Source organism: Rhinatrema bivittatum, chromosome 8, assembly GCF_901001135.1.
Source record: "Rhinatrema bivittatum chromosome 8, aRhiBiv1.1, whole genome shotgun sequence".
Classification (NCBI taxonomy): Eukaryota; Metazoa; Chordata; class Amphibia; order Gymnophiona; family Rhinatrematidae; genus Rhinatrema; species Rhinatrema bivittatum.
In genome coordinates this window covers 50962492-50989447 of record NC_042622.1, presented here as the reverse complement: position 1 = coordinate 50989447, position 26956 = coordinate 50962492, and the positions used below count along the sequence as shown (strand labels likewise).

The 26956-nt window shown below is 47.5% G+C and overlaps 1 protein-coding gene across 4 annotated transcripts in view; it reads right to left on the bottom strand.

Annotated features, from left to right (window-relative positions):
* Positions 1–1347: 1347 nt before the first annotated feature.
* The window catches only part of MYBL2 (MYB proto-oncogene like 2), a 283607-nt gene continuing 257998 nt past the window's right edge, over positions 1348–26956 (bottom strand). For all 4 annotated transcript variants that reach the window (XM_029612440.1, XM_029612437.1, XM_029612436.1 and 1 more), the window contains 2 exons: positions 20373–20519; positions 1348–2282 (listed from right to left, as the gene is read on the bottom strand). In XM_029612440.1, the coding sequence (XP_029468300.1) occupies positions 2154–2282; positions 20373–20519 (276 nt within the window). In that variant the 3' untranslated portion in view covers positions 1348–2153. The remainder of the gene's footprint in view (positions 2283–20372; positions 20520–26956) is intronic.

The following is a 26956-nucleotide window of genomic DNA, read 5'->3' as shown; positions in this document are numbered from 1 at the left end:
AACAGCATGCGCCTATGAACGGTGTCTTAGAAATGTGCGCCTATACACGGGCGACTTATAAATATGCGCCTATACACGTGCGCCTTATAAATGTGCGCCTAGAAACGGGCGGCTTACAATATGCGAATGTGCGCCTATCGCGTGCGCTAACAACATGTGCCTATCGCGTGCGCTAACAACGTGCGCCTATCGCGTGCGCTTAGCAATTATCGGCGAAGGTTAGTAGGCAGGCAAAATGGCGACCTCCTTGGCGTGCTGCCTTGTAGGCAGGCCCAGTTAATCCACACTTCCTCGGAGACCAAGTAAAGATATACGCCTTACCTTGTCTTCGGCGCTTCCTGGCTGTGACCCGGGCGGTCTCAGACTGTGGGGGGAGAGGGTGAGTACCTTCACCGCCACGCATAAGGAAGTGCGCCCGCTGCCTCTAGGCCGCTCCCGAACCCGTCTCGCTCGGGGGCCAAGTCCACGCCGGGACCGAGGCTGCCTCCAGGCCGCGCCCGAACTCGTCTCTCTCGGGGGCCAAGCCGCGCCCTTCTCACTCGGGGGCTAGGTCCCTGCCGCGAACCGGCCACCGGACCGAGGCTCTCGCTTCCGAGGGACCACGGAAATCAGCTCGGGAAACTCAACCGGGTGAGTGACCGCCTGGTATCACCACAAGAGTGCGGGGCTTGCTTCAATAGGTTTCTTCTAGGAATTTAGTCATTAGAATTTGGAAACACGCTCAGCGAGCGTGAGGTAGCTCCAAACTGCTTTGGAGACGGAAATTACTGAATTGCTGCACTTCCTGCGGGGGTATATGTACCCGTGCTGACGTCAGATCCGTCTTCAAATGCTAGCACGAGCACACAATACCCATTTGTTTTGAGTCCATCTGCTACACGCTAGGAAATATTAAAATTAAAATGTAAACAAAAAGATCCTTTCAGAACATTCTTAATGAAATGACATCTGTCCTGGATCAATTACCCATATCCAGTATCTGAATGTGCAGCCCTGCCAAATGGATATGTCCATGTTCCAGGGGTGGAATCATTGTTCTGATAACTTGGGCTTTTCTTGGTAACTTTTTTTTTTGGTTTACTTCATATTTGTGTTTTACTTTTTTCTCTTTAGCTTCAATTCTTTCCTTGGCCTGGGCTGGTAACAATAGGAGCAGTGGTCTCTCCCCAACCCTGGCCAGAAACAGCAACAGTAGCAGCTTCGGACCCCAAATTTTAGGCATCTTGCCATACTCAAACTCCAAGAACCACAAACAGAAGCAAGAAAAGAAGGGTGGTTACCATTAACATGACTCAAGAGGGCATACATGTTGCTTTGTATATAGACAGGTTTTTTTTTTTAAAAAGAAGTTTTTCAAACAGTTTATTTTGATTGCTTTCAAAAACTGTACAATGGATACACTTCAATTTGTAATGTGAGGTGACATCTTAATGCACTATTCAGTTTATGAGCAGTTATACTGTACATAAGTATGACACAAAACATTTTGAAACTAAGCAAAAAACAAAGAGAGAACAAAAGGAAAGGCTAGTGGCAGCAGTAGCAGCAGCTCGCATAGCTCACAGGTGAATGACCAATCCAGGAAGAAGGAAATGCCACTCTTACCATGTCAGTATGCAAGGTTTCTCAGAATGACTCACCACAAAGGAGTTTTCTTACAGTACTTTAACTTTTATGCAGACTTTCTGAACTGTAGGACCTGGGTTCAAATACATAGTCATCGTTCTCAGAGGCAGTGACTGGAATACAGTATCAAAAATCTGCCGCAACATGAAGTCAAATGCCTTTCCATTATCAAGGATCCCCTTAACTTACAAAAAAGGTCCAGCTCTAGGCAGGTCCATTTCTTCTTTGTGAGGCTTCATGGACATTGCATTGTAAGCCTTATCTATGCATGGTCTGCTCTTTAATACAAAAAAGTCTGGTGCCAATTAGGCAACGGAGAGTGCAATTGAGAGAATATTTGTCCCAATCCTTTTCAAATGCAAACCTCCACAAAACAGCCTACAAATATATTCAGTTTCTCTGTAGGTCTGAAGGGGATTTTTAATCTCTTTATTATGAGTTCATGTTGCATGGTTCATTTCGTCAATTTAAAAAAAAAAAAAAAAAATGTTTCTAAGTCTTTTCTTACATAAACAAAAAAGCCCACTTCAGGATAAAATTAGCGTTCGAGATGTGTGGCTGTGCTTGAAAGCATTCAAGATGGCCCTGGCTTTCTGTTGCATGATCAGCTGGTCTTTTGTTCCTCCACAAGCTACTGCTTTCCAGGCACTGGACATCTTTTCAAAACAAGGAGAGGAAATGGAATAAATCAGATGCATGTATTGAAGATGAAAATCCTGTACATATCAATCATGTAAGACTATATATCAGACTCAGAACAAGGAAGATGACTGCATATACAGAAATGTGCACTAAAAATGTATACATTCCTTAGGCTAGTTCTAAAATCAGTCTTGACCCAACCAATCAGGATATCCCTAATGAATATATAGCAGAGTTGCTTACCTGTAACAGGTGTTCTCCTAGGACAGCAGGATGTTAGTCCTCACACATGGGTGACATCATCAGATGGAGCCTAGCACGGAAAACTTCTGTCAAAGTTTCTAGAATTTTTACTGTCATACTGAGTATGCCCAGCATGCCACTATCCGCACAGCCTCGTGGGGTCCCCCTTCAGTCTCGTTACAGAGAATTAGAAAAAATTAAATTAAATTAAAAACAAAACCCAACTCTATGGGGTGGCGGGCGGGTTTCGATGGGGACTAACATCCTGCTGTCCTAGGAGAACACATGTTACAGGTAAGCAACTCTGCTTTCTCCTAGGACAAGCAGAATGGTAGTCCTCACACCTGGGTGAATTAACAGCTGCAGGCTGTTTCTGAATGAGGCGGACCAACAGTCACCAAACAGGTGCCAATGGGCACAACACAGGTACTATTGGTAACGGAGGAAGACAGCCTGAATCCGAAAAAGGGGGCCCTAGGCGGAAGAGTTGGGTTTAGACCTGAAAAAGGTTATGAAAGACAGATTGGCCGAAGCTACTATCCCAGTGGCCGTCTCTGTCCAAGCAAGAGTGAGTGATGAACATGGCGGGAGAACTCCATGTTACAGCTCTGCAGATCTCCGTCACGCGGACTGCTCTTAAGTGAGCCACTGCTGTTGCCATGGCTCTGACGGAGTGAACCTTAACATGGCCCCCAAGCTGAAGACCCGCTTGCACGTAGCAGAAAGAGATGCAGTCCTCTAGCCAAGTAGAGAGAGTGTGTTTGGCCACAGCGACTCCCATTCTGTTCTTAACAAATGAGATGAAGAGTTGTGTGGACTGCCTATAGCCTGCCTTTCTCTCAAGGTAGAACACCAAGGCCCTTTTACAATCCAAAGTATGCAACGCCTATTCGCCTGAGTGCGAATGAGGTCAGGGAAAGAAGGTGGGCAAGACGACAGACTGGTGCAGATGGAAGTCCAATACCACCTTAGGCAAGAACTTAGGGTGAGGACGGAGAACCACCTTATTGTGGAAGAACTTCGTACAAGATGGGTACGTCACCAAAGCTTGAAGTTCACTGACCCGATGCACTGAAGTCACAGCAACCAAGAATATGACCTTCCAGTTCAGATATTTCAGGTCACATGTGCATAGGCTCAAAAAGGTCCTTCATGAGGCGAGCTAAGACCACATTAAGGTCCAAGGATACAGGCAGAAGACGTAGAGCGGGCTTCAACTGAAGCAGACCACACATGAAGTGTCTTGCCAAGGGTTGTACTGAGATGGGCATACCATTCAACTTGTGATAAGCCCCAATGGCACTGAGATGCACTCTGACTGAGCTGGTCTTTAAACCAGCTTCCGACAGGTGCAACAGGTAATCCAAGGGCTTCAGGGTGGAGCAGGTAAACGGGTCCATCCCGTGCTGCTCTCACCAGACAGCAAACCACCTCCACTTCAGGCTGTAAGACTTTCTAGTAGAAGGCTTCGTGGAGTCAACCAGAACTCGAGATACAATCAGACAATGCCAGGGGCTGCAAGACCAGACTTTCAACATCCAGGCCGTTAGAGACAATATCCTGAGGTTGGGAAGGTGCAGCCTGCCCCAGTCCTATGTGACTAAGTTTGGGGAGTCCCCAGACTGATCGGGCTCCGGACAGAAAGGTCCTGCAGGAGTGGGAACCAAATCTGCCGTGGCCAATGGGGACTATGAGGATCATGGTTCCCACGTCCTGCCGGAGCTTCAGGAGCATCTTCATCACTAGTGGAAGTGGAGGATATGCATACAGAACCCCCTTGCCCAATGGCGGGCAAAGGCATCTAAGGCTGGTTTGCCCTCCTCCCCATAAAGGGGGCAAAAAGACTCCACTTGTTGTTGAAGGGAGAGGCAAATAGATCCACATCTGGGATCCCCCAATGACAGAAGATCATTGTTCACTATCACCGGATCCAGGGACCACCCGTTGGGTCCGCTACTATGTTCTCTAACCCGCCAGGTTCACTGCTCGAAGCAATATACCCTGAGATCAGGCCCAGGACCAAATCTGAGCTGCTTCCTGGCACAGGAGAAATGACCCCATGCCCCCATTTGTTGATGTACCACATTGCCACCCGATTGTCTGTCTGGAACGCTGATAGACCGTAACGAATTGCCCGAAGCTATAGGAAGTTGATTTGGTATTGAGCTTCCTGAGTCGAACAGAGGCCCTAGGTGCGGAGTCCCTCCACATGGGCATCCCATCTCAGTGTGGATGCATCGGTGGTGAGAACAAACTGGAAGGAGGGGGACTGGAAAAGGACCCCTTGCTCCAAATTGGCCTGGTCCTCCCAACAGGACAAGGAGGTCTGGAGCGGTGGTGTGACACATATACATTTATTTATTTATTTTAGTGTTTTTTTATACAGACATTCATAATACAGATCATATCATATCGGTTTACAAGGAACAGGGGGTTATAACTTTAACATTAACATGGAGAAGGCAAAAGTTACAATAAACAAGGGTAATGGAACTAGGGAGAAGTTGCATTTAGGGCCTGGGAGACTTGCTACCACTGGGACCGCAGGGTCCACTACGCCCTGCGCACGTGGGAAAAGGGTGTAACATGGACTGTGGCCACCATATGACCCAAAAGGCGGAGCATGAGGTGGGCAGTGATCCACAAGCTCCGGCGCACCAAACCCAGAAAAGTAGAATAAATGCTCGGCCACGGGGCACATATGCTTTGGCCTCTGCCTCGTCCAGGTGAGCGCCAATAAAATTTAAGTGCACTGATGGTGTCAGATGGGACTTCAGATAGTTGATGACAAACCTGAGAAATTCCAACACCTGAATGGCAATGCAGAGAGACTGAAGGGTTCTCTCTTGAGAATTGCTCTTGATCAACCAGCTGTCCAAGTAGGGGAACACTTGTGCCCCCAGACGGCACAGGTGTGCTCCCACTGGTGCCAGGCATTTGGTGAAGACGCGAGGCGCCGAGGCAAGGTCGAATGGCAGCACCCTGTATTGAAAATGCCTGGTGTCCACTAAAAAATGGAGATATCTCGGGTGACTGTGGTAGATCTCGATGTGAGATGGAGGGAGCAAAGCGCATGGTTCGGAGAGAGGTATCTTTAAAGGATACTAATGATGCATTAGAATTAGGGCATCCAAACAGTGAGGTTCCAATAATTAGAAAAGTAGTCCAAGTGCCTGTAACTAAAAACTCACCTGAGCTAAAAAATTCTAACTTATCCCTATCAATTAAAAAGCAGAATGAAAATACAAACAAAAAACAAACTTTGAAATGTTTGTATGCTAATGCCAGAAGTCTAAGAAGTAAGATGGGAGAATTAGAATGTATAGCAGTAAATGATGACATAGACTTAATTGGCATCTCAGAGACATGGTGGAAAGAGGATAACCAATGGGACAGTGCTGTACCAGGGTACAAATTATATCGCAATGACAGAGAGGAGCACTCGGGAGGAGGTGTGGCACTTTATGTCCGGGATGGCATAGAGTCCAACAGGATAAACATCCTGCATGAGGCTAAATACAAAATTGAATCTTTATGGGTAGAAATCCCTTGTGTGTCGGGGAAGACTATAGTGATAGGGGTATACTACCGTCCACCTGGTCAAGATGGTGAGACGGACAGTGAAATGCTAAGAGAAATTAGCGAAGCTAACCAAATTGGTAGTGCAGTAATAATGGGAGGACTTCAATTACCAAATAACCAAAAATGTGGAACCCAAATTATCAATGTGACTAATAGCCTATGAAGGTGTCAGCAAGCCTTGACGTTATATGTCACTTTCAAGTAGACACTAACCGGTCTTATCAATCATCCACCTTCATCATTTTTTTAATGCAAACAAATTAATTTTTCTTTTTGTAAAACAAGTCCTCCATTCATGTAAACAACAATGACTCTTTCTATTAATGCATTGCCCTACACTGGCCGGTTTTTCGCTGGGTAAGCTTCCTCAGGGGCATGTAGAATCAATTCTAGCGAGAGCCATGTCTAAGAAGATACATGGCTCTCGCTAGAAATTGATTCTACATGACCCTGAGGACGCTTACCCAGCGAAAAAACCGGCCAGTGTAGGGCAATGCTATTAATAGAAAGAGTCATTGTTGTTTACATGAATGGAGGACTGTTAACAAAAAGAAAAAAGAAAAAAGAAAAAATAATTTGTTGCATTAAAAAATGATGAAGGTGGATGATTGATAAGACCGGTTAGTGTCTACTTGAAAGTGACATATAACGTCAAGGCTTGCTGGACACCTTCATAGGCTATTATTCACATTGGATAATTTGGGTTCCACATTTTTGGTTATTTGATTTTGTGTTGTGGTTAACCACTGACTCTCTTGTGTGAGTAGTGTATCACAGACTTCAATTACCCCAATATAGACTGGGTAAATGTATCATCGGGTTACGTTAGAGAGATAACGTTCCTGGATGGAATAAATGATAGCTTTATGGAGCAATTGGTTCAGGAACAGACGAGAGAGGGAGCATTTTTAGATCTAATTCTCAGTGGAGCACAGGACTTGGTGAGAGAGGTAACGGTGGTGGGGCCGCTTGGCAATAGTGATCATAATATGATCAAATTTGATTTAATGACTGGAAAAGGAACAGTGTGCAAATCCAAGGCTCTCGTGCTGAACTTTCAAAAGGGAAACTTTGATAAAATGAGAAAAATTGTTAGAAAAAAAACTGAAAGGAGCAGCTACAAAAGTAAAAAATGTCCAAGAGGGGTGGTCATTGTTAAAAAATACCATTCTAGAAGCACAGTCCAGAAGTATTCCACACATTAAGAAAGGTGGAAAGAAGGCAAAACGATTACCGGCATGGTTAAAAGGGGAGGTGAAAGAAGCTATTTTAGCCAAAATATCTTCATTCAAAAATTGGAAGAAGGATCCAACAGAAGAAAATAGGATAAAGCATAAACATTGGCAAGTTAAATGTAAGACATTGATAAGACAGGCTAAGAGAGAATTTGAAAAGAAGTTGGCTGTAGAGGCAAAAACTCACAGTAAATATATCCGAAGCAGAAAGCCTGTGAGGGAGTCAGTTGGACCGTTAGATGATCGAGGGGTTAAAGGGGCACTTAGAGAAGATAAGGCCATCGCGGAAAGATTAAATGATTTCTTTGCTTCGGTGTTTACTGAAGAGGATGTTGGGGAGGTACCCGTAATGGAGAAGGTTTTCATGGGCAATGATTCAGATGGACTGAATCAAATCACGGTGAACCTAGAAGATGTGGTAGCCCTGACTGACAAACTGAAGAGTAGTAAATCACCTGGACCGGATGGTATACACCCCAGAGTTCTGAAGGAACTAAAAAATGAAATTTCAGACCTATTAGTAAAAATTTGTAACTTATCATTAAAATCATCCATTGTACCTGAAGACTGGAGGATAGCAAATGTAACCCCAATATTTAAAAAGGCTCCAGGGGCGATCCGGGAAACTACAGACCGGTTAGCCTGACTTCAGTGCCAGGAAAAATAGTGGAAAGTGTTCTAAACATCAAAATCACAGAACATATAGAAAGACATGGTTTAATGGAACAAAGTCAGCATGGCTTTGCCCAGGACAAGTCTTGCCTCACAAATCTGCTTCACTTTTTTGAAGGAGTTAATAAACATGTGGATAAAGGTGAACCGGTAGATATAGTATACTTGGATTTTCAGAAGGCGTTTGACAAACTTCCTCATGAGAGGCTTCTAGGAAAAGTAAAAAGTCATGGGATAGGTGGCGATGTCCTTTTGTGGATTGCAAACTGGCTAAAAGACAGGAAACAGAGAGTAGGATTAAATTGGGGCAATTTCTCAGTGGAAGGGAGTGGACAGTGGAGTGCCTCAGGGATCTGTATTGGGACCCTTACTTTCAATATATTTATAAATGATCTGGAAAGAATACGACGAGTGAGATAATCAAATTTGCAGATGACACAAAATTGTTCAGAGTAGTTTAAATCACAAGCAGATTGTGATAAATTGCAGGAAAGACCTTGTGAGACTGGAAAATGGGGCATCCAAATGGCAGATGAAATTTAATGTGGATAAGTGCAAGGTGATGCATATAGGGAAAAATAACCCATGCTATAATTACACCAATGCTTGGGTTCCATATTAGGTGCTACAACCCAAGAAAGAGATCTAGGTGTCATTGTGGATAACACATTGAAATCGTCGGTACAGTGTGCTGCGGCAGTCAAAAAAAGCAAACAGAATGTTGGGAATTATTAGAAAGGGAATGGTGAATAAAATGGAAAATGTCATAATGCCTCTGTATCGCTCCATGGTGAGACCGCACCTTGAATACTGTGTACAATTCTGGTCGCCGCATCTCAAAAAAAGATATAATTGCGATGGAGAAGGTACAGAGAAGGGCTACCAAAATGATAAGGGGAATGGAACAACTCCCCTATGAGGAAAGACTAAAGAGGTTAGGACTTTTCAGTTTGGAGAAGAGACGACTGAGGGGGGATATGATAGAGGTGTTTAAAATCATGAGAGGTCTAGAACGGGTAGATGTGAATCGGTTATTTACTCTTTCGGATAGTAGAAAGACTAGGGGGCACTCCATGAAGTTAGCATGTGGCACATTTAAAACTAATCGGAGAAAGTTCTTTTTTACTCAACGCACAATTAAACTCTGGAATTTGTTGCCAGAGGATGTGGTTAGTGCAGTTAGTATAGCTGTGTTAAAAAAGGATTGGATAAGTTCTTGGAGGAGAAGTCCATTACCTGCTATTAAGTTCACTTAGAGAATAGCCACTGCCATTAGCAATGGTAACATGGAATAGACTTAGTTTTTGGGTACTTGCCAGGTGCTTATGGCCTGGATTGGCCACTGTTGGAAACAGGATGCTGGGCTTGATGGACCCTTGGTCTGACCCAGTATGGCATTTTTCTTATGTTCTTATACCCTCTGCAAGAGAGGAATCAGAGTGCCAAGGGAGACCATTTGAACTTTTCTCATTTGAGAAAAACAGTTTAAAGCTCTCAGGTCTACCCCGGTCCTTTTGGGTATCAGGAAATACTGGGAGTAAAATCCCCGTTCCCTGCTGCCTCAGAGGAATGACTCGACCGCCCTGGCCTGTATGAGGCGGAGAGCTTGGACAGCAGTATTTCCTGATGAGAAGACTGACCCAAGAGGGGCACAGGGGAGTATCCCAAGTGCACTCAGGAAGTTTAAACAATATCTTTGGCGAATGATGAAGAGGACCCACTGGTCCGAGGTGATCGCTAGCCAGCGATCCAGAAAGAATTGCAGACGGCCTCCTACTGGAGAGACTAGTGCCGAGCGCATGACAACTGGACTTGCGCTCCCTCTCTCCCAGTCAAAACACTGTAGTGGTGCTTGGCTGAGGCACTGGCTGAGGTGTAGGGACCCGCTGCTGCTTAGAGCGGCCTCTACAGGACACACGCTGAGAACGTCTGCAGGAAACCGGAGGGCAATACATTCTCTGGTGGTAGATAGTCCTACGGGCCCCTTGCCTCACCGACCTTCTAGCAGGGGGGTGGGGGGGGGGGGGGGGAGTTTGAGGCACTAGCCGAAAGATGCTGGAGGGTGTCATGATGATCCTTTAGTTAAGCCACAGCACAGTTTATCCCCAAAAAGGTTATCCCTTGTACAAGGAGGTCCGCCAGTTTCTTCTTGGACCTCTGGGTAGAGATCCAAAGCTCTGAGCCAGGCCATCCTGCGGGCTCCAATGCCCGCTGCAGCCATGCAAGCTGTCGCCTTGAAAACTTTGTAAGTGGAACGCACTTCGTGATTTCCACACTCAAAGCCTTGCTGGGCCAGCACCATGAATGCACTCTGCTGCTGTTGAGGGAGGCATTCTGCCAACTCCTGAACCTGCTTCCAGAGGTTCCGGGAATGTTGAGCCGTATACAGCTGGTAGGAGGCAATATGGTCTATTAACATTGCCCCCTGGAACACCGCCTTACCTAGAGCATCCCATTCCCTATGCTCCCAACTCAGGGACGCGGAAGCACGGGTCCGAGAACGTTTGGCCTACTTGAGGGCAGACTCCACTACCACCAACTGATGGGGGAGCTGGCACTTCTCAAAACCCAGGGACTTCTGTACAAGGTAGACAGCATCAGCCTGTTTACCGGTAATGCGGGCACAGGATGTTCCCAGAAACGCAAGAGCAACTTCTTGAAGATCTTATGCATGGGAATAGCTACCACCCCTTTTGGCGCATCCACAAACTAGAGCACCTCCAGCATGTGGTGACTGGCACCCTCTTCAGTCAAGAGCTGACAACACTGGCAAAAGTTAAGTCCTCTGGTGGAGACTGGCACCGCTCCTCTGGAGGAGATGATTCCGAGAGGACATCCTCTGAGACATTGGAGGAGGACGCAGAAGTATCATTCCCCCCATGGGTCATACGGAGCCTCTCCTCACTGAAAACTCTGGGCGAGATCAGTGGGGGACCCGTGCTCACTGTCCTTAGCCTGGACTCCGGAGGCACCAGGGGCACAGATGACATCATGGCCCCCAAGGGCCCGGCTCCAGAGCTGGGAGTGGCAGCCGTGGCACCAGAGGCCCCGATGGCCCTGGAAGCGTCAAACCTTCTTCCTCGGGGGAACTGGCAATGGGTATCGCACCTCGGAGGGGGGAGGCCATGATGGCTGCCGGGTGTCGTGGGGCCCCCGGGCACCGGCTGCATAGGGAGGGTGCCCAGCAGGACATCTAGGCACTCCAGAAGCGGTGCTAGGATCGAGGGAGTCCGCACCGATGGGGCCAGCGGTTCGATACCCCTAAGGGTACCAAATTGAACCCTGCGATCCAACTCCTCCTTGAAGGTCACCGTAGGTAAGGTGGGTGCAGGAGGAGCAGGTGCCACCAAATCGCCCTTGAAACGAGGGGGGGATCGGTGCCTAGCACAGACATGGGTATCGGTGGGGAGCACCTCAAACTCCCAAGCTCGATCGAGAGCAAAGCCTCGTCTCCGCAGGGCCGCTTCAGGGGCAACACAGCCGATGCCAGTGCCTTTCTGGAACCGGCGCTATGCGCCGATGGCAACCGGTGACTATGCTTCCTCAACCTCCCACGGTGCTCGGCCCGATCTTTTCCCAGAGCTGAGGGGGGCAAGGAATCAAGACGTTCTGGAACGCGATGACACCAACAGCAGTCGATCCCTGGCTCCCTCTCTGGAGGGGGGACAGAAATCAATTGCTCGGTGTTGAAGGGTTCCCCCCAACCCTGCAGCGTCGATGCACCTAACGCGGCAGGGACAGCCCTAATTTCTTGGAGCCTAAAAGTTTCTTCATTTTATCCAACACGCCCAACGACCTTTCGGTGTCATCTGGTCACAGAACCGGCAACCCCAGACATCGTGCGATGCCCCAGGCAAAGAATAGAAACTTCATGCGGATCAGTCAGAGACATGGTCTGCGGGCAGTGGGGGCACAGATGAAAACCGGAGGAAGCCATGCTTCGGACCGGCAAGCAGTCTGCGTAGAGCGGACACAGACTCCAAAAGACCCCCGGAAAAGACCACAAAGAAGGTAGAAAAACTTACTGTGCCACCCTACTGACTAGAGGGACTAGGGGAAGGAGGGCCCCCCAGTGTGGATGCAAAGGAAAAAAGCGCAGAAGAAAAATTGAAAAAAAACAGAGCAGAGCTCCACAAACTGCGAGGCAACAGCACCGCGGAAAGAAAGAGACTGAAGGGGAACCCTGAGTGGCAACACAGATAGTGGCATGCTCAGTGTGCCAGTCAAAGTTCTAGAAACTGAAGTTTTCCGTGCCGGGCTCCATCTGATGTTACCTATGTGCGAGGACTACCATCCTTGTCCTAGGAGAAAATATATTTCCCTAGATTAAACTGGTTCTTAAATCCACTGTATGCAGCTCCTGAGGACTAGTTTGGTAATGATGGCCCTAGGCTAATGTTAATCACAAGCAAGAATGGCACAGAAAATACACTATACATTATGAAGTAAGCAATATCAATTGTGATATCTATAGTAGCTCAAGTTACAGCAAAAGCTTGAGCGTGCTTCATAGGATGTAGTGTGATTTAACTAATGCAAACTCAGAAGCATTTAATCTGCATGCATTTAGTAAAGATACTGGAATAATACAGAGAGCTGGGTGGTTCAAGGCAAGAGAAGAAAATTTTAAATACATTTTAGGCATCATGAAAAATGTTTCCTTGATTTTTTTCTCCTTATTTTTGCTCTTTTTAGGTGTTTTTCTAGAGCAGGAGTGCCTACTGATGAGAGTGCATCATCTGTACACTTTTAGATGCATGTGTGCGGCCTGTAGAGTGCAGGGAAAGCAGAGGACAGGCTAGCAGGAGCTGGACAAACTGAGCCACAGGGGTAGGGAGCAGCCCAGACCCTGCCAGCTGAAGATGACTGGGAGCTGGCAAAAGTAAAATAAAGCAGATAATGGCTGAGCTGGTAAAGCTGAGAGGGGGAGTGGAATAGGGCGAGAGTGCCATTTATACCCACTCACCACCACCCCAGAGACACATACACAGAAATCCCATATTCGACAACATCCCTCCCTCACAAGCACACAACAGCAATACACGTCTTGTGTGTGCATGAGCACATACCTCCCCATGACCCCCCCCCCCAACTTCCCCTCCCCAAATATACATGCCTTCTCACATCCCCTACACATATACACACACACACCTGTCATCCAACTCCTACACTATGCCCTCCCCCCAACTCGGTTTGCTAATGGAGAAAGTGGGGTTTGTTTGTTTTTTAAACCATTTATAGGGATGGCACCTTCTTACCAACCAAACATGAAAGGCACATTAAACAGTACTTTCCTGTCAGAAGTCTTGAAAAGGATCAGCCTGTGAGAGGAAGGTGAGGGCAGGAATTGAGGGGGCCAGAGCCACTGGCTGTCAAACCCCATTCCTGGTCAGGGCACCGGCTAAAACAAGGGTCACCTATCCCCCTGCTTGCCCCTACTCTATCACGGGTGATGATCCCAATCCAGGACCTAACACCCCTGAAAGCAATTTGGAATCCAAGTCCAACTGAAGGTTAGACAGAGAATACTCTGACTGACTTATGTACCAGCAGTACAGTAAAGCTTTCCTGTCTCCATCTGTGGGTGTGGAGGGGGAACAATTGTCTCGACTGATCTGGGGGACAATAAGGAAACAGTTGCCCTTCGACCAACTTTTTTATTTAATTAAACCATGCTCTGGAATTTGTTGCCAGAGGATGTGGTTGGTGCAGTTAGTGTAGCTGGGTTCAAAAAAGGTTTGGATAAGTTCTTGAAGAGAAGTCCATTAACTGCTATTAATCAAGTTTACTTAGGGAATAGCCACTGCTATTAATTGCATCAGTAGCATGGGATCGTCTTGGTGTTTGGGTACTTGCTAGGTTCTTGTGGCCTGGTTTGGCCTCTGTTGGAAACAGGAAGCTGGGCTTGATGGACCCTTGGTCTGACCCCAGCATGGCAATTTCTTATGTTCTTATGCAGCATAAAAGAAAATTATTTCTCACCTGCTAATTTTTTTTATTTTTTTTTGCTTATACTCTTCCGGTTTTTTGTAATCACTTATAGAAGCTATGTTCTCCCCTCCTTATCATATCATTGTTCCTCTGAATTTCCATCGCTAGCTCTTTTTCCCTCTGTTACTCTCCCCCTCTCTCTTTCTAGCCTTCTCCCCTTCCCCCCTCCCTGTTCATTGTAATTTCTCCAACTTTATTGTTAATTGTAAAGCAGCATGATGTTCCACATGAATGTCGGTGTATAAAACCTGATAAATAAATAAAATGCCAACGACCCACATTTAAGTAATCAAGATGGTATGTGTAAGAGATGTTAGTCCAGCAAGCCAGAACAAATCAAGTACTGTGGCTACACTGCCACCTTAATTTTTCACTTCTACTGCTTGAGCACAGTCCCACCCTGTGCTCATTTTTATGTTTTCAAAAATGCTGTTACTACATGTAGCATAGAAAATAATCAGGGAAACTCTAGTGTCTAATAAACAAAATATATGCACTAGTCTATTTTTTGTATTTTCAATATATAAGAAATATTATCAATCTGATATTTAATCTTATACTAAACATTTTCTTTAAAGAGGAAATGACCTCAGCACTGGTGAAAAATGTGAATACAACATTTAAAGAAAAATGTTTTCTAAAGAAAATTTAAAAAATTTTTAGTATAAGATTAAATTGATAATATTTCTCATACATTGAAAATATATGCACTAGTTATTTTTTGTATACATGTAGCATAAAAGAAAATTATTTCTCACCTGCTAATTTTCGTTCCTGTAGTACCATGGATCAGTCCAGACGGTGGGTTATGTCCCCCATCCAGCAGATGGAGTCAGACAAGGCTTCGGAGGGTGCTGACATATAAGCCTGTGCACCCTCTACCAATCCTCAGTATAGAGAATATCAAAGCTAGTAGAACAAAATGAGAAAGGATGGATCAAGTGTAACAATCAAAGGAATCAATGACTAAAGGAACTGTCGCAACAACTTGGAACTTGCAAGAAGAACTGTAGAATAGCCTCAAAGGAACGGAGGCAAAACACAGAAATAGCGAAGGTAGAAATTAGATCGAGCAGGCAGGAAACCACCAGACTCCAATAAACTTAGGGAGGGACGTCTGGACTGATCCATGGTACTACAGGAACAAAAATTAGCAGGTGAGAAATAATTTTCTTTTCCCTGTATGTACCAGGATCAGTCCAGACAGTGGGATGTACCAAAGCTTCCCTACATAGGAGGGCCCCGGAAAGCCCTGCTCGAATAACCCTGTCCCAAAATACCCTGAAGTTGACGACTGGAGATGTAGCCGATAATGTCTTGCAAAGGTATGCAAAGATTTCCAGGTTGCCGCCCTGCAGATCTCCTGCGGGGAGACTGATTGCCGTTCTGCCCAGGACGCCACCTGAGAAAGGATGGAATGAGCCTCGACACCCAGAGGAAGTGTGCGACCCGCTCCAATGTATGCAGCCACGATGGCCTCTTTGATCCACCTGACGATCATAGTCTTCGTAGCCCTAGAGCCCTTCTTCGGTCCTGACCAAAGGATAAACAAGTGGTCCGAAACTCGAAAGTCGTTGGTCACCTCCAAATAGCGTATCAGGGTGCGCTTGACATCCAGATGAAGGAGAGCCCGTGGCTCATCCGCAGGAAAGGACGGGAGTTCTATCGTCTGATTCAGGTGAAACTCCGAGACCACTTTGGGTAGAAATGAAGGGACTGTCTGCAAGGAGACACCCGAATCTGTGAAACGTAGGTAAGGTTCTCTACATGATAGCGCTTGCAGCTCTGACACCCTGCGCGCAGAAGAGATGGCCACCAGGAAGACAGTCTTAAGAGTGAGGTCCTTGAGGGTGGCGCCCCGGATTGGTTCGAAGGGAGGCCCCGCCAGGATTTTGAGGACCAAGTTAAGGTTCCATGAAGGACCGGGATCCTTGACCGGCGGCCGAAAATGCTTCGCCCTTCTAAGGAAGCAGGCAATGTCTGGGCGAGATGAAAGTGAAGAATGTGCGGGCGACGGCACTGAGGAGCTCAGAGCAGAAACTTGTACACGCAAGGAGTTGTAGGCGAGCCCCTTATCAAGATCTTCTTGAAGGAACGCGAGAATCTGAGGAACCGAAGCCATTCTGGGTCGAGTGTCGGGAGAGGCGCACCAGCATTCGAACACTTTCCAGACTCTCACATAGGCGACTGAGGCTGAAGTCTTCCGCGCCTTGAGAAGAGTCATGACTACTGCATCAGGGTATCCTTTGTGTTGAAGCAGTCGCCTTTCAAAAGCCAGGCTGCAAGACAGAAGCGTTCTGCCTGGTCGAAAAATACAGGTCCCTGGTGCAGGAGACACGGAAGGTGGCTGAGGTGTAGCGGACCATCTAGAGCGAGGTTGACCAAGTCTGCGAACCAAGAGCGTCTCGGCCATTCGGGAGCTACCAGGATGACTAGACCGTGGTGTAGCTGTATCCTCCGAAGTACCTTGCCCACTAGCAGCCATGGAGGGAAGTCATATAGTAGGAGGTGCTGCGGCCAGGGGAGCACCAGAGCGTCCACGCCTTCTGCGCCGTGCTCCCTTCTGCGACCGAAGAAGCGTGGAGCCTTGGTGTTGAGGAGAGTGGCCATGAGGTCCAGCCAAGGTGTCCCCCAGCGATGAGTGAGGAGCTGCATCGTCTCGGAGAGTTCCCACTCCCCCAGATCGAGGCGCTGTTGACTCAAGAAGTCCGCCTGAATGGTGTCCACGCCCGCAATGTGAGAGGCTGCCAGGTGTGAGAGATGTCTTTCTGCCCACGACATCAGATGGGCCGTCTCCAACGAAACATGTTGACTCTTCGTGCCGCCTTGGCGGTTGATGTACACCACCATGGTTGCATTGTCCGAGAGAATCCTGACCGCCTGATTCCGTATGAGTGGCAGAAAGTGTATGAGGGCCAGCCGTACTGCCCTGGTTTCCAGGCGATTGATTGACCACGCTGCTTGGACCTTGGTCCACTGACCCTGCGCTGAACTCTTTTGACACACGGCCCCACCCCAACCTGTTAAGCTGGCCACCACCCAGTCTGGAATTTCAGGTGGCCTGCCCTGCGCCAGATGAAGTGGATCCAGCCACCAGTCCAGGCTGGCTTTGGCTAGCCGAGGTAGATGGATTATCCACTGATAGTCCCACGAGACCGGTTTCCATCGAGAAAGTAGTGCCCCCTTGTAGTGGTCGAAAATGAGCAAAGGCCCACTGTACTAGGTCGATAGTTGAGGCCATGGATCCCAGGACTTGAAGGTAATCCCAGGCTGTGGGAGACGGAAGATTGGTAAAGTGCTGAATCTGTTCCCGTAGAGACTGGGCCCGATCCGGGAGCAAGAAAACTTTGCCCTGAGCTGTGTCAAAACGGGCTCCCAGAAAATCCAGCGACTGTGAGGGTCGGAGACTGCTCTTTGGAGAAGTTGACTACCCAGCCTAGGGACTGCAAGAGCTGAACTACCCGGGCAACCGCTGCTTGACCCTGAGATAACATCTTCGCCCGAATGAGCCACTCGTCCAGATACGGATGAACAAGGATCCCCTCCCGAAGAGCTGCCGCCACTACCAGCATGACTTTGGTGAATGTTTGAGGGGCAGTCACAAGGCCGAAGGGAAGGGCTTGAAATTGAAAATGCTGACCCAGGATTTTGACGCGAAGAAACCGCTGATGCTCCGAGGATAAAAATGTGCAAGTAAGCCTCCGTGAGGTTGAGCGAGGCGAGGAATTCCCCTTAATGTACCGCCACAATCACAGAGCGCAGAGTCTCCATTCGAAAATGCAGAACCTTGAGGGACTTGACGACCTCCTTGAGATCCAGAATTGGGCGAAAGGATCCTTCCTTTTTGGGTACCACGAAGTAGATTGAATAGTGCCCCAAGCCCACCTCTCCGGAGGGGATGGGAAGGATAGCCCTCAGACATAGGAGACAGTCCAGCGTCTGGCGAACGGCTATTTGTTTGGTATTTGAACCGCAGGGGGAGAATAGAAATCTGTCCCTTGGAGGCCTCACAAATTCCAAAGTGTAACCGCGTCTTAGGATTTCTAGGACCCACCGATCGGACGTGATGCGAACCCACTCCTCATAGAAGAGAGATATCCGTCCCCCGATCCGGGGTGTCAAGGAGTGGGCAAGGTTGACATCATTGAGAGGATTTGGAGGGAGCCCCTTGGGTCCTTCCTTCCCGAGGTGGTCTGCGGCCACGAAAGGAGCGAGGCCACGACTGCGATCTGGAAGAAGGAGTCCTAGGCGTCGCTTGTCTGGGAGTGCGATAGCGGTGTTGGGTGCGGAAGCGGCTCCTTGCGGGATTAAACGATCTGGAAGATCTCTGTCGATCCTCTGGCAAACGATGAATCGCATTTTCTCCCAATGATTTGATAATCTGGTCCAGGTCCTCCCCGAAGAGAAACTTACCCTTGAAGGGGAGGGGACCCCAGACTGGACTTGGAGGAAGAATCAGCCGACCAGTTGCGAAGCCAGAGGAGACACCTAGCCGCCACCACCGAAACCATGGATTGCGCCAGGACCCGGAGCAGATCGTACTGAGCATCCACCCCATAGGCTATGACTGCCTCCAGGCGATCCGCTTGGCTTGCTTCCTCTGGGGGCAGATCTTGTGATGTGAGGAGCTGCTGAATCCAGCGGAGACCCGCTCTTTGAGCTAGGGAACTGCAGATTACAGCTTGTACCCCCAAAGCCGAGACCTCAAATATCCTTTTAAGGTAAACTTCCAGCTTCCTGTCCTGTAGGTCACGCAAGGCTGTGCCACCTGTGACCAGAATCGTCGTCTGCTTGCTCACCGCCGACACTGCGGAGTCCATCTTCGGTACCTTAAGGAGCTCAAGGAAATCCTCAGGGATGGGATATAGCTTTTCCATCGCTCTGCCGACCTTGAGCGAGGCCTCGGGAGTATCCCATTCTCTGGCCAGAAGCTGTAGGAAGGTGGGAAAGGCTTGTGGACGAGACGATGAGTGTGGGCAGCCCCGGAGGATCAGGAGGGGGCTCGATGTCCAGCTCATGCAAAATATGAGGTATGAGGGCGTCCAACTTGTCCCTCTGAAAAATCCGGAGTACCCTCGGGTCATTACTGTCCACCTGAGCCGCGAGGAGGGGGTCGTCCTGACGGGGAGGGGAAGTGCCTCCCCCCTGGTCCGGGGCCCCTGATGGTGGCAGTAGAAATCGCACCCTGGAGGAGGACCCCCCCCCCCCCCCCCACTGGATCCTGGCCCTCCGCTGATGGGTCCGCTGACCTGGGGACCTTGGGAGGCGGGGGTCCCCCCGTGGGCTCCTTAGGCTGCTCCAAGCGCTGTAAATATGCATTATGCATGAGCAGAATAAATTCTGCTGAAAAGGCAGGGGGGCCTGGGGGAGAGGAGGTCACCCGGTTGCCCCTGGAGGCTTAATGGAGGTATCGGAGTGAGGATCGGTGGGGGAAACTCCGAGAAATCCTCCCCTTCATCTCCTGAGGGCTCCTGCCCATACAGCTCCAATTCTAAAATGGCCGCCGTTCCCGCGTGAAGCTAGAACGGGGCCACCCATGCTCCCAGAGGCGTGCTGACTCGCGCCCAGAAGAACGGCCTGGCGGCTGAGAGGTGCCCTCCCCACCAGGGAGGCACCTCATGCACACTCCCTCGCGGGAGAGCCGCGATCCTGGCTCCCCGCACGCGCCAATCGCGGTATGCCCGGCGGGGGGGTGGGAGGGAGGGGTGGAGACTGCGCCACTGATGATCTGAGAGAGATCGTGCCACGGGGGGGGGGGGGGGGGGGGGAGGGAGAAACACGCATCCGCTAACCCTGCTGACCCAGGAGGTAACAGCAGAGGAATATAATCTCTCTGCTGAGGCGGTCCTGTGGAATGCGCCTCATGGGACCGCGGGTCAGGCCGCGGCAAGGGGGGGAGAGGTTGAAACCTCCAACATTCACCCCCTAATATGGGAATGTGAAAACAAAACGCTGCTGAAACCCTAATCCAGGAATCTGAAAAATAAAACGCTGCTGAAACCGAAAGAACAAGGAATCACTTACCCTGTGAGAGAAAACATATAGAGAAGGTAAGGACACAAGACAGCACTGCCTGCAAGCGCATATAACTCCCAACCCATTATAACCTTTTTTTTTTTTTTTTTTTTTTTTTAACTTGATCCAACCACAAGAGCCAAGAATTAGAAAGAGGAAAGAAAGGAGTCCTCTAACCAGGGGGAGCAAGGCTCCCCTACTCCTATTTGCTGGAGTCAGGAAGATACTGAGGATTGGTAGAGGGTGCACAGGCTTATATGTCAGCACCCTCAGAAGCCTTGTCAGACTCCATCTGCTGGACGGGGGACATAACCTACCGTCTGGACTGATCCTGGTACGTACAGGGAACATCTGGCTGTCACTTACCGGAGCTGGTGCGTTGAGTTTCAATGTACTCGGCGAAGACGAGGGGGCCTCACTTTTTGCATGTAGAAATGCTCTGTCCAGCACACTGTTCTCCTCCTTAATGCTCGATGACGACTCATTTAAGGACCTTGACAGAAAGCTGTCAAACTATAACGTGCAACAGAGAAAAGGGAAAGCCACTCATTACTGACCCCAGGGATAACTAGACGACAGTAGAATGTAACCTGGCATTTCAAAGGTGGTAATTAGTTCTGCTTCATTATACAGCTTATATAACACTAGGATTTCTCCATGCCTAACCTAAAAACCTCTAGAAGCCCATTTCACTTAACAGTAAAACAATCAAAAACCAAAAGGTGGAGAAGACAAAAAAAAATGCTGAAACCAAAATTAGAAAAATTACTTACCTGATAATTTCATTTTCCTTAGTGTAGATAGATGGTCTCAGGACCAATGGGTTATGCTCCCCTGCCAGCAGATGGAGTCAAATTTCAAAGCGGACGTCGTCCTAGATACACCCTTGCAGTGACCTCAGTCCTTTAGTATTTTCTCAGTCTCTAGCACTTGGTGGACGCAGCTATCTCTATGGGGATTGCTGTACTTTTTGGAAGGAGAAATTCTACATTTAAATTGGAGAAAAAATTGAGCCCCTAAAGGTCCCTCCCCCAGTTGAGAATTCCTGAAATGATTTCCAAGATCCCTCAGAGGTGTGCCTTGGTCCGGTAGCCAGTTCCCGGCATGGACTTTCTGTTTAAGCAGCTGAAAGGTAGCGGGTGCAGGAAGCCTAGCGTGGTGGTGACGGCCAAAGTCCTCTCCCCCACAGCCGGAGAGGTTCTCTATACTCAGCCAGTAGGTGCTGAGACCAGATAAGTAAAAAAAAAAAAAAAAAGATTTACCTCCCAATTCAGAGACATTTGGATGGGTTTCAGTAAGACAGCCCCATTTGTCGCATAAGCTAATGTTGTGGCACTGCCTGAAAGCACCCAAACTGCTAACCGTTTCACTAATGGCAGAATTTATAACAGATCCAACCTGGCAGCCCTGGAATCCCACCTGTTTATGGACTTCATTTTGGTGAGCTCTCCTGCCTAATAGATTCACATCTGATGGGAGCATAATCTATCTGGGAAGCTCTAGATCCATCTCTTTCAACAGGCATATGGTAACAGATCACCAAGACAGCCTTTCCCTTAGAGAGAGAGTAAGGGTGAAACAAACCTCTGAGTTCTGCAATTGAAGGGACCAGTGAGTTAGCAGGTACATCTGAACAGACGGCAAAGAAAGACTACCATGTCAGACTCCCTATAACAGAGCTCAGAAGGTGTGTAGTACACAGAGTTCATAGAGAAACAGATATAGTGCCTAAAGGGTTAAATTGCTTGATACAGGGACAGGGCCGTGCTCAAAAATGCTTGATCATAGACAGAGAACAAAAGGGTTAATGCAAAGTCTGGAAAAGTGTGATCTTCCTGTGTAAGCTGTGTGACCAGATACCAGTGCTGCCTTTAAAATGCTTAATGCAAAGCAATGTATGTCTTAAGCTGCTGTGAGCTTTTTCCTTTGTTTACAGTAATTAGAGCTGATATCCTGCTGCTTTGAAAGATGCATGGCAGGGAACAGCGTGCTATGCAATACAGGCATTGTATCGCTTTTAAAAAATACATTCTAATGCTGTAAAAAAAAAAAGGGGGGGGGGGCAGGAGAGTGAAAACATGTTTTCATACTTCTATGATCATATACATAGTTGGGAAAAAGAATAAATTGTGAATATCTGAACCGGAGGGGTTAAGGATGGTGACAGAAGACAGATGGAGGGGGCAAATACTAGACCAGAAAAGGAGGCATGTCATTGCGTGTCACAACCAATAAGAGGGAAAGACCAGGGACAGTGGTGCGAAGGAATTGTAACGCGAGAAGAGCTGAATGTTAGGACCAGGGTGACATGCCCAGCCTGTATTAAGGTTGGAGACAAACGACATCCCTTCGAGGAAAGCTTGCTAATACAGGCCCTAAATGCTTTATCCACTATCCAATTATATAGCAGCAACCACCTCTGCACTGCAACAAAAGAAACAGACCAAGAAAAAACGCTGATAAGATCATACTTTGAATCAGACAAAAAAAAAAAAAAAGAGGCAGCCCTGGAAGCTAAACAAGCCATTTCCAGACTCTCTAGGAGCTGGTAGATCAAGCGCAATACAACATGAGCCACTTAACCTCAACACAGAAGGCTGAATAGCAAAGGCTGTAAGCAGAGAAAGAAAAACTTGGTTCTTACCTGCTAATTTTCTTGAGTCCTACCAGACCAATCCAGATGCATGGATTTTGCTGGTCTATCAGCAGATGGAGAAACAGAGAACTAGAATGTTGAACTTCCCTTAGTAAGGACTCATGCAACCAGCAACAATCCAGAATTTCTAAAACAAAGAAACTAGGGTTTTTTTTATCCTCCAAAGAGCTGGGGATCCTTTAACCTTTACTAACCAGCTTTCACTCTCACCAACCATGGGGAGAAGGTCCAACACTAAACTTCAGCATAACAGGCTAAAAGATAAAGGGGCAAGTTCCTGGACTGGTCTGGTAGTACAATCAAGGAAAGGAAATTATCAGGTAAGACCAAATATTTCTTCCTAAACACCCCACCAAACAAGTATAGATGTATGGTATGTACCTGAGCAATCATCAAACCTGATAAGATCCTGCCAATCCTGCTTTTAAGACCCTTCCCCCAAAGTGTCAGCGTCTCAAGTGCACACATCCAAGCAGTAACTAGTAAACTAATTCAAGGAAGACCAGGCTGTTGCCGAGCAGATATCTTCTAGCAGTATCATGTGATGCCCCGCTCAAGAAGCTGCCAGTACTCTAATCAAATACTGCTGTTTATTTGACGGTGGTGGGAGGATTATTTGGAGAATCCTTAGCAATATATTCAATATAAGTAACTTTAAAGTTCAGTATAACAAACTAAAGTATTTGCCTATTAAACCAGCTCAGCAAATATCAGTCAAACAGTTGTGCCTACAATAGGCTTTCTGCATTTCACCCTTCCACAATCCTTACTCCTCCTTCCAGCTAAAGGCTTTATCTCTTGGACTGATGCTCACTGCCTGAACCCCTGTATAAGGGAGTTCAGTAATCTAGCCCATGTGTCCGGACTGGTCTGGTGGGATAAGGAAATCTGTTTCAAGAGTCAATGTTTCTATCTTGCAGATCTCAGAAAGCTATCCTATCTTTGACTGTAATCATTGCCTTATGAGTTACCACAGACACAAAGAATATCAAACCCAACGGTCTGAAACAACTCTTCCCAGTCCTCTGATCAGAGAACAGCAGGACTATGGTCTTGTTCATCATCAGGGAACTCCTACACTGCCACAACCATGCATTTGACAGCTTTATGAAGGGAAAAGGTCTTGGGTGGTCTAACCCCCCCCCCCCCCCCCCCGCCCTGATGAGGAATTGCCCTCTGTAGCACCCTGACCTTAAATTGGACACTTGAAGCAAAGAAAACTGAATGAGTTCTAGCCTCCTACAGAGATTAATGGAAAAGACCTCCCCCTTCTGAGGATACCTCTCCTCCATCCAGCTACCCAGGAGGTTTTTGGTATCTTTCTCTTCCAACCCTCTTCTTCAAACTAAGATAAGATCCCAGGAAAGCTGACCCCTGTTGGATCCAAAAGCACTCCCTTGACAGCCTAGGGCATTAGGGCATGAAGAGAGGCTGGGAGATGCCCTGGGCCAAGTAATTGCTTCCACTGCCATGCTACTGGCAGAGAAGGCCTGGAGCATTAAATAACAAAGGTTAGAGACAATACGATCCTGGGAAAGAGGAGAAATACCTTGAAGAGTACTCTTCCCCCCCCCCCCCCCCCCCCATGAACAGTACACCAGAGCAGAACCATGGGAAAATTTAAATAAACAAAAAAAGAGACAGCCATCCAGCCAAAACAGAATTCCATGTTAGTAGAAGCTGCTTGTTTCCCCTGCTTTAAAGCTTTCTTGCATGTCTGGAAGAGCGGGAACCTGCTATGTCAGCTCCCCCAACTAAGCCTCCATTTCAGCCATACAGAGAGAAAAAAAAATACATTTGCTGCAACATTCACACACACCTGACCATCTTCCCTGCAGCTCCCTAAACAGTTCCAGACCATTTATTGGAAACCACTATGACTCAAGGAGGCTGGGAGGTTTCAAAGCGTGAACAAAAAACTCCCCTAGGGCATACTCCTGCAGGAAAAGACTTTTTTTTTAAAGCAGCTTTATTCTACTGCTTAACTAAGCTGATTTAAAAAGCTCAAAAGCAACGGAAGCAGAGACGGTGGAGGCAGAAAAAAGCCTAGGTCCTTGAGGGAAGACTCAGTCACCCAAAGAAGGTCCTCTTCTGGAATTATTTTGGCTTAACCAGGGCCCAGCTGGAATCCTGTGATCCATTTAACCCGTCCTGTCCTACCAAGGACCTCTCCCCAAGGGAGCCTAGACTGGGTGGCTCTGTTCTACCAGGGAAACAAGTCAAACACTTGTCTCCCTGCGAGCCAAAGAATCTGCTCCACCAGGGGATGCAGTCCAAAAACTCATGCCCTGGGAGCAGCATGACAAACTTGCTCTACCAGGGATCAAGGTCCAGAGACCAAGGTCTGGGAGCTAATGAATCCAATTGCAGCAGTCCAGCACTTATCCACCATCTGCTGGAAACAGAGAATACTGACAAGTGCTTTATCTACACAACTCTAATATCAGTAATGTTAGTATAAAAAAAAATTGTGATGCTCTGTCTCCATCTACTAGCAGGACAACATAAACCATGAGTCTGGACAGATCTATGTTAAGGAAAGGAAAATCGGTTACCACCTGCTAATTTTCGTTCCTGTAGTACCATGGATCAGTCTAGACTCCTGGTTTTATGCATCCTTGCCAGCAGATGGAGACAGAGAAAGTTTCACTGACATTGCTTGATAAGCCTTGGTGCCACATGCAGTTCCTCAGTACTGATATATATACAAGCACAAAAACTCACTTGCAAAAATTAGAAAAACTTGAAGCACTTGCGAAAGCTCCGAATAAAAATCTGTATAGCAAAAAGACCACAGCTGAGCGGAAGACTCTCCTCCTCCATAAAGCAGGTGGGCTCTGCACTGATCCGTGGTACTATAGGAACAAAATTAGCAGGTAAGAACCAATTTTCCTTTCCCTGTACGTACCCGGATCAGTCCAGACTCCTGGGATGTACCAAAGCTCCCTAGCTGGGGTGGGACCTGGAGAGTCCCGCTCGCAAAACACTCTTGCCAAAAGAATGAGTTTCCGGATCCCAGATGTCTAGGCGATGTCTCGAAAAGGTATGTAGCGACTTCCAAGTAACCACCCAACAAATCTCTTGTGGAGACACCAACTGAGCCTCCACCCACGAAGCTGCTTGCAATTGAGTAGAATGAGCCTGTAAACCATCAGGCACCTGCTGGCCCTTGAGAATGTAGGCTGTTATGAGCTACAGGAACACTTAGATTTTGCAGAAAGTATAATTTTTTTATTGAGCAATATAAGTATTCTTGGGAGATGCTGCATGCCCACTCTCTGACAAACTGACCACCAGCATCTCGTCATATATATGAACTGATCCTTCTTTTATAGGTGAAATACATTACAGTACTAGGTCAGAAATTATTAAGTTGCGTGACCACCTGAAGTATCATTTACATAGGTTGTCATGTCAACAGCATGATAAGAGTAACCCTACATTACCCTGACCAGTTCTCCAAGTTGGGGCCCATTTATCATCACTCTTTAGATAGTCCTTTGTCCTGGTAAAATCTTGCTGCTCAGGGCAATCGTTACATCTTAGGCTGTGTGCTCTGTTTACAGATGCCCTTGTTACAGTTGCCTCTGTAATGACATTCTAGCCTGAGGTTCTAACCATTGCCTTCTGCTCTTGTGACCCTATAATTAGGCATCACAAATTGTCACCAACTTCAACTGCTGTCCAGGTGTTCTTGGAATTCCTCCAGGTCAAGCTCAGTAGGGCATTTAAAGTTCACATAGCCAGAAAGGCTAAGATAGCAGAGGATTCTGGGTCAGTTGCTGTCGCCATGTTGGTCTCAAGCTCAGGCACATATATCAAGGCTGACCCAATAGCCTCCTTGAGCCATCTCGCAATGGTAGCCTTGGAAGCATGGGAACCTTTATGCCTCTCCACAAAACAAACTGGTGATCGGATCTCCGAAAGTCATTGGTCACCTCGGGATCTCTCAGTAAGGCCCTCCGAACATCCAAACGCCTGAGTTCCCTCACAGGAGGAGAAGTAGCATCCAAATCAGGAAAAGCTGGAAGTTCGACCGTCTGATTAACATGAAAAGCTGAAACCACCTTGGGAAAGTAAGATGGAACCGTCTGCAAGGACACACCCGAATCTGAAATCTGTAGGAACGGACCAGACAAGATAAGGCCTGCAACTCTGGTATTTTCCTCGCCAAACAAATGGCTACCAGGAAAACAACCTTTAAGGTCAAATCCTTAAGAGTCGCCCTGCAAATAGGCTCAAAACCCGAAGGACCAGATTAAGATTCCAGGATGGGAAGACCCTCCACACCGGA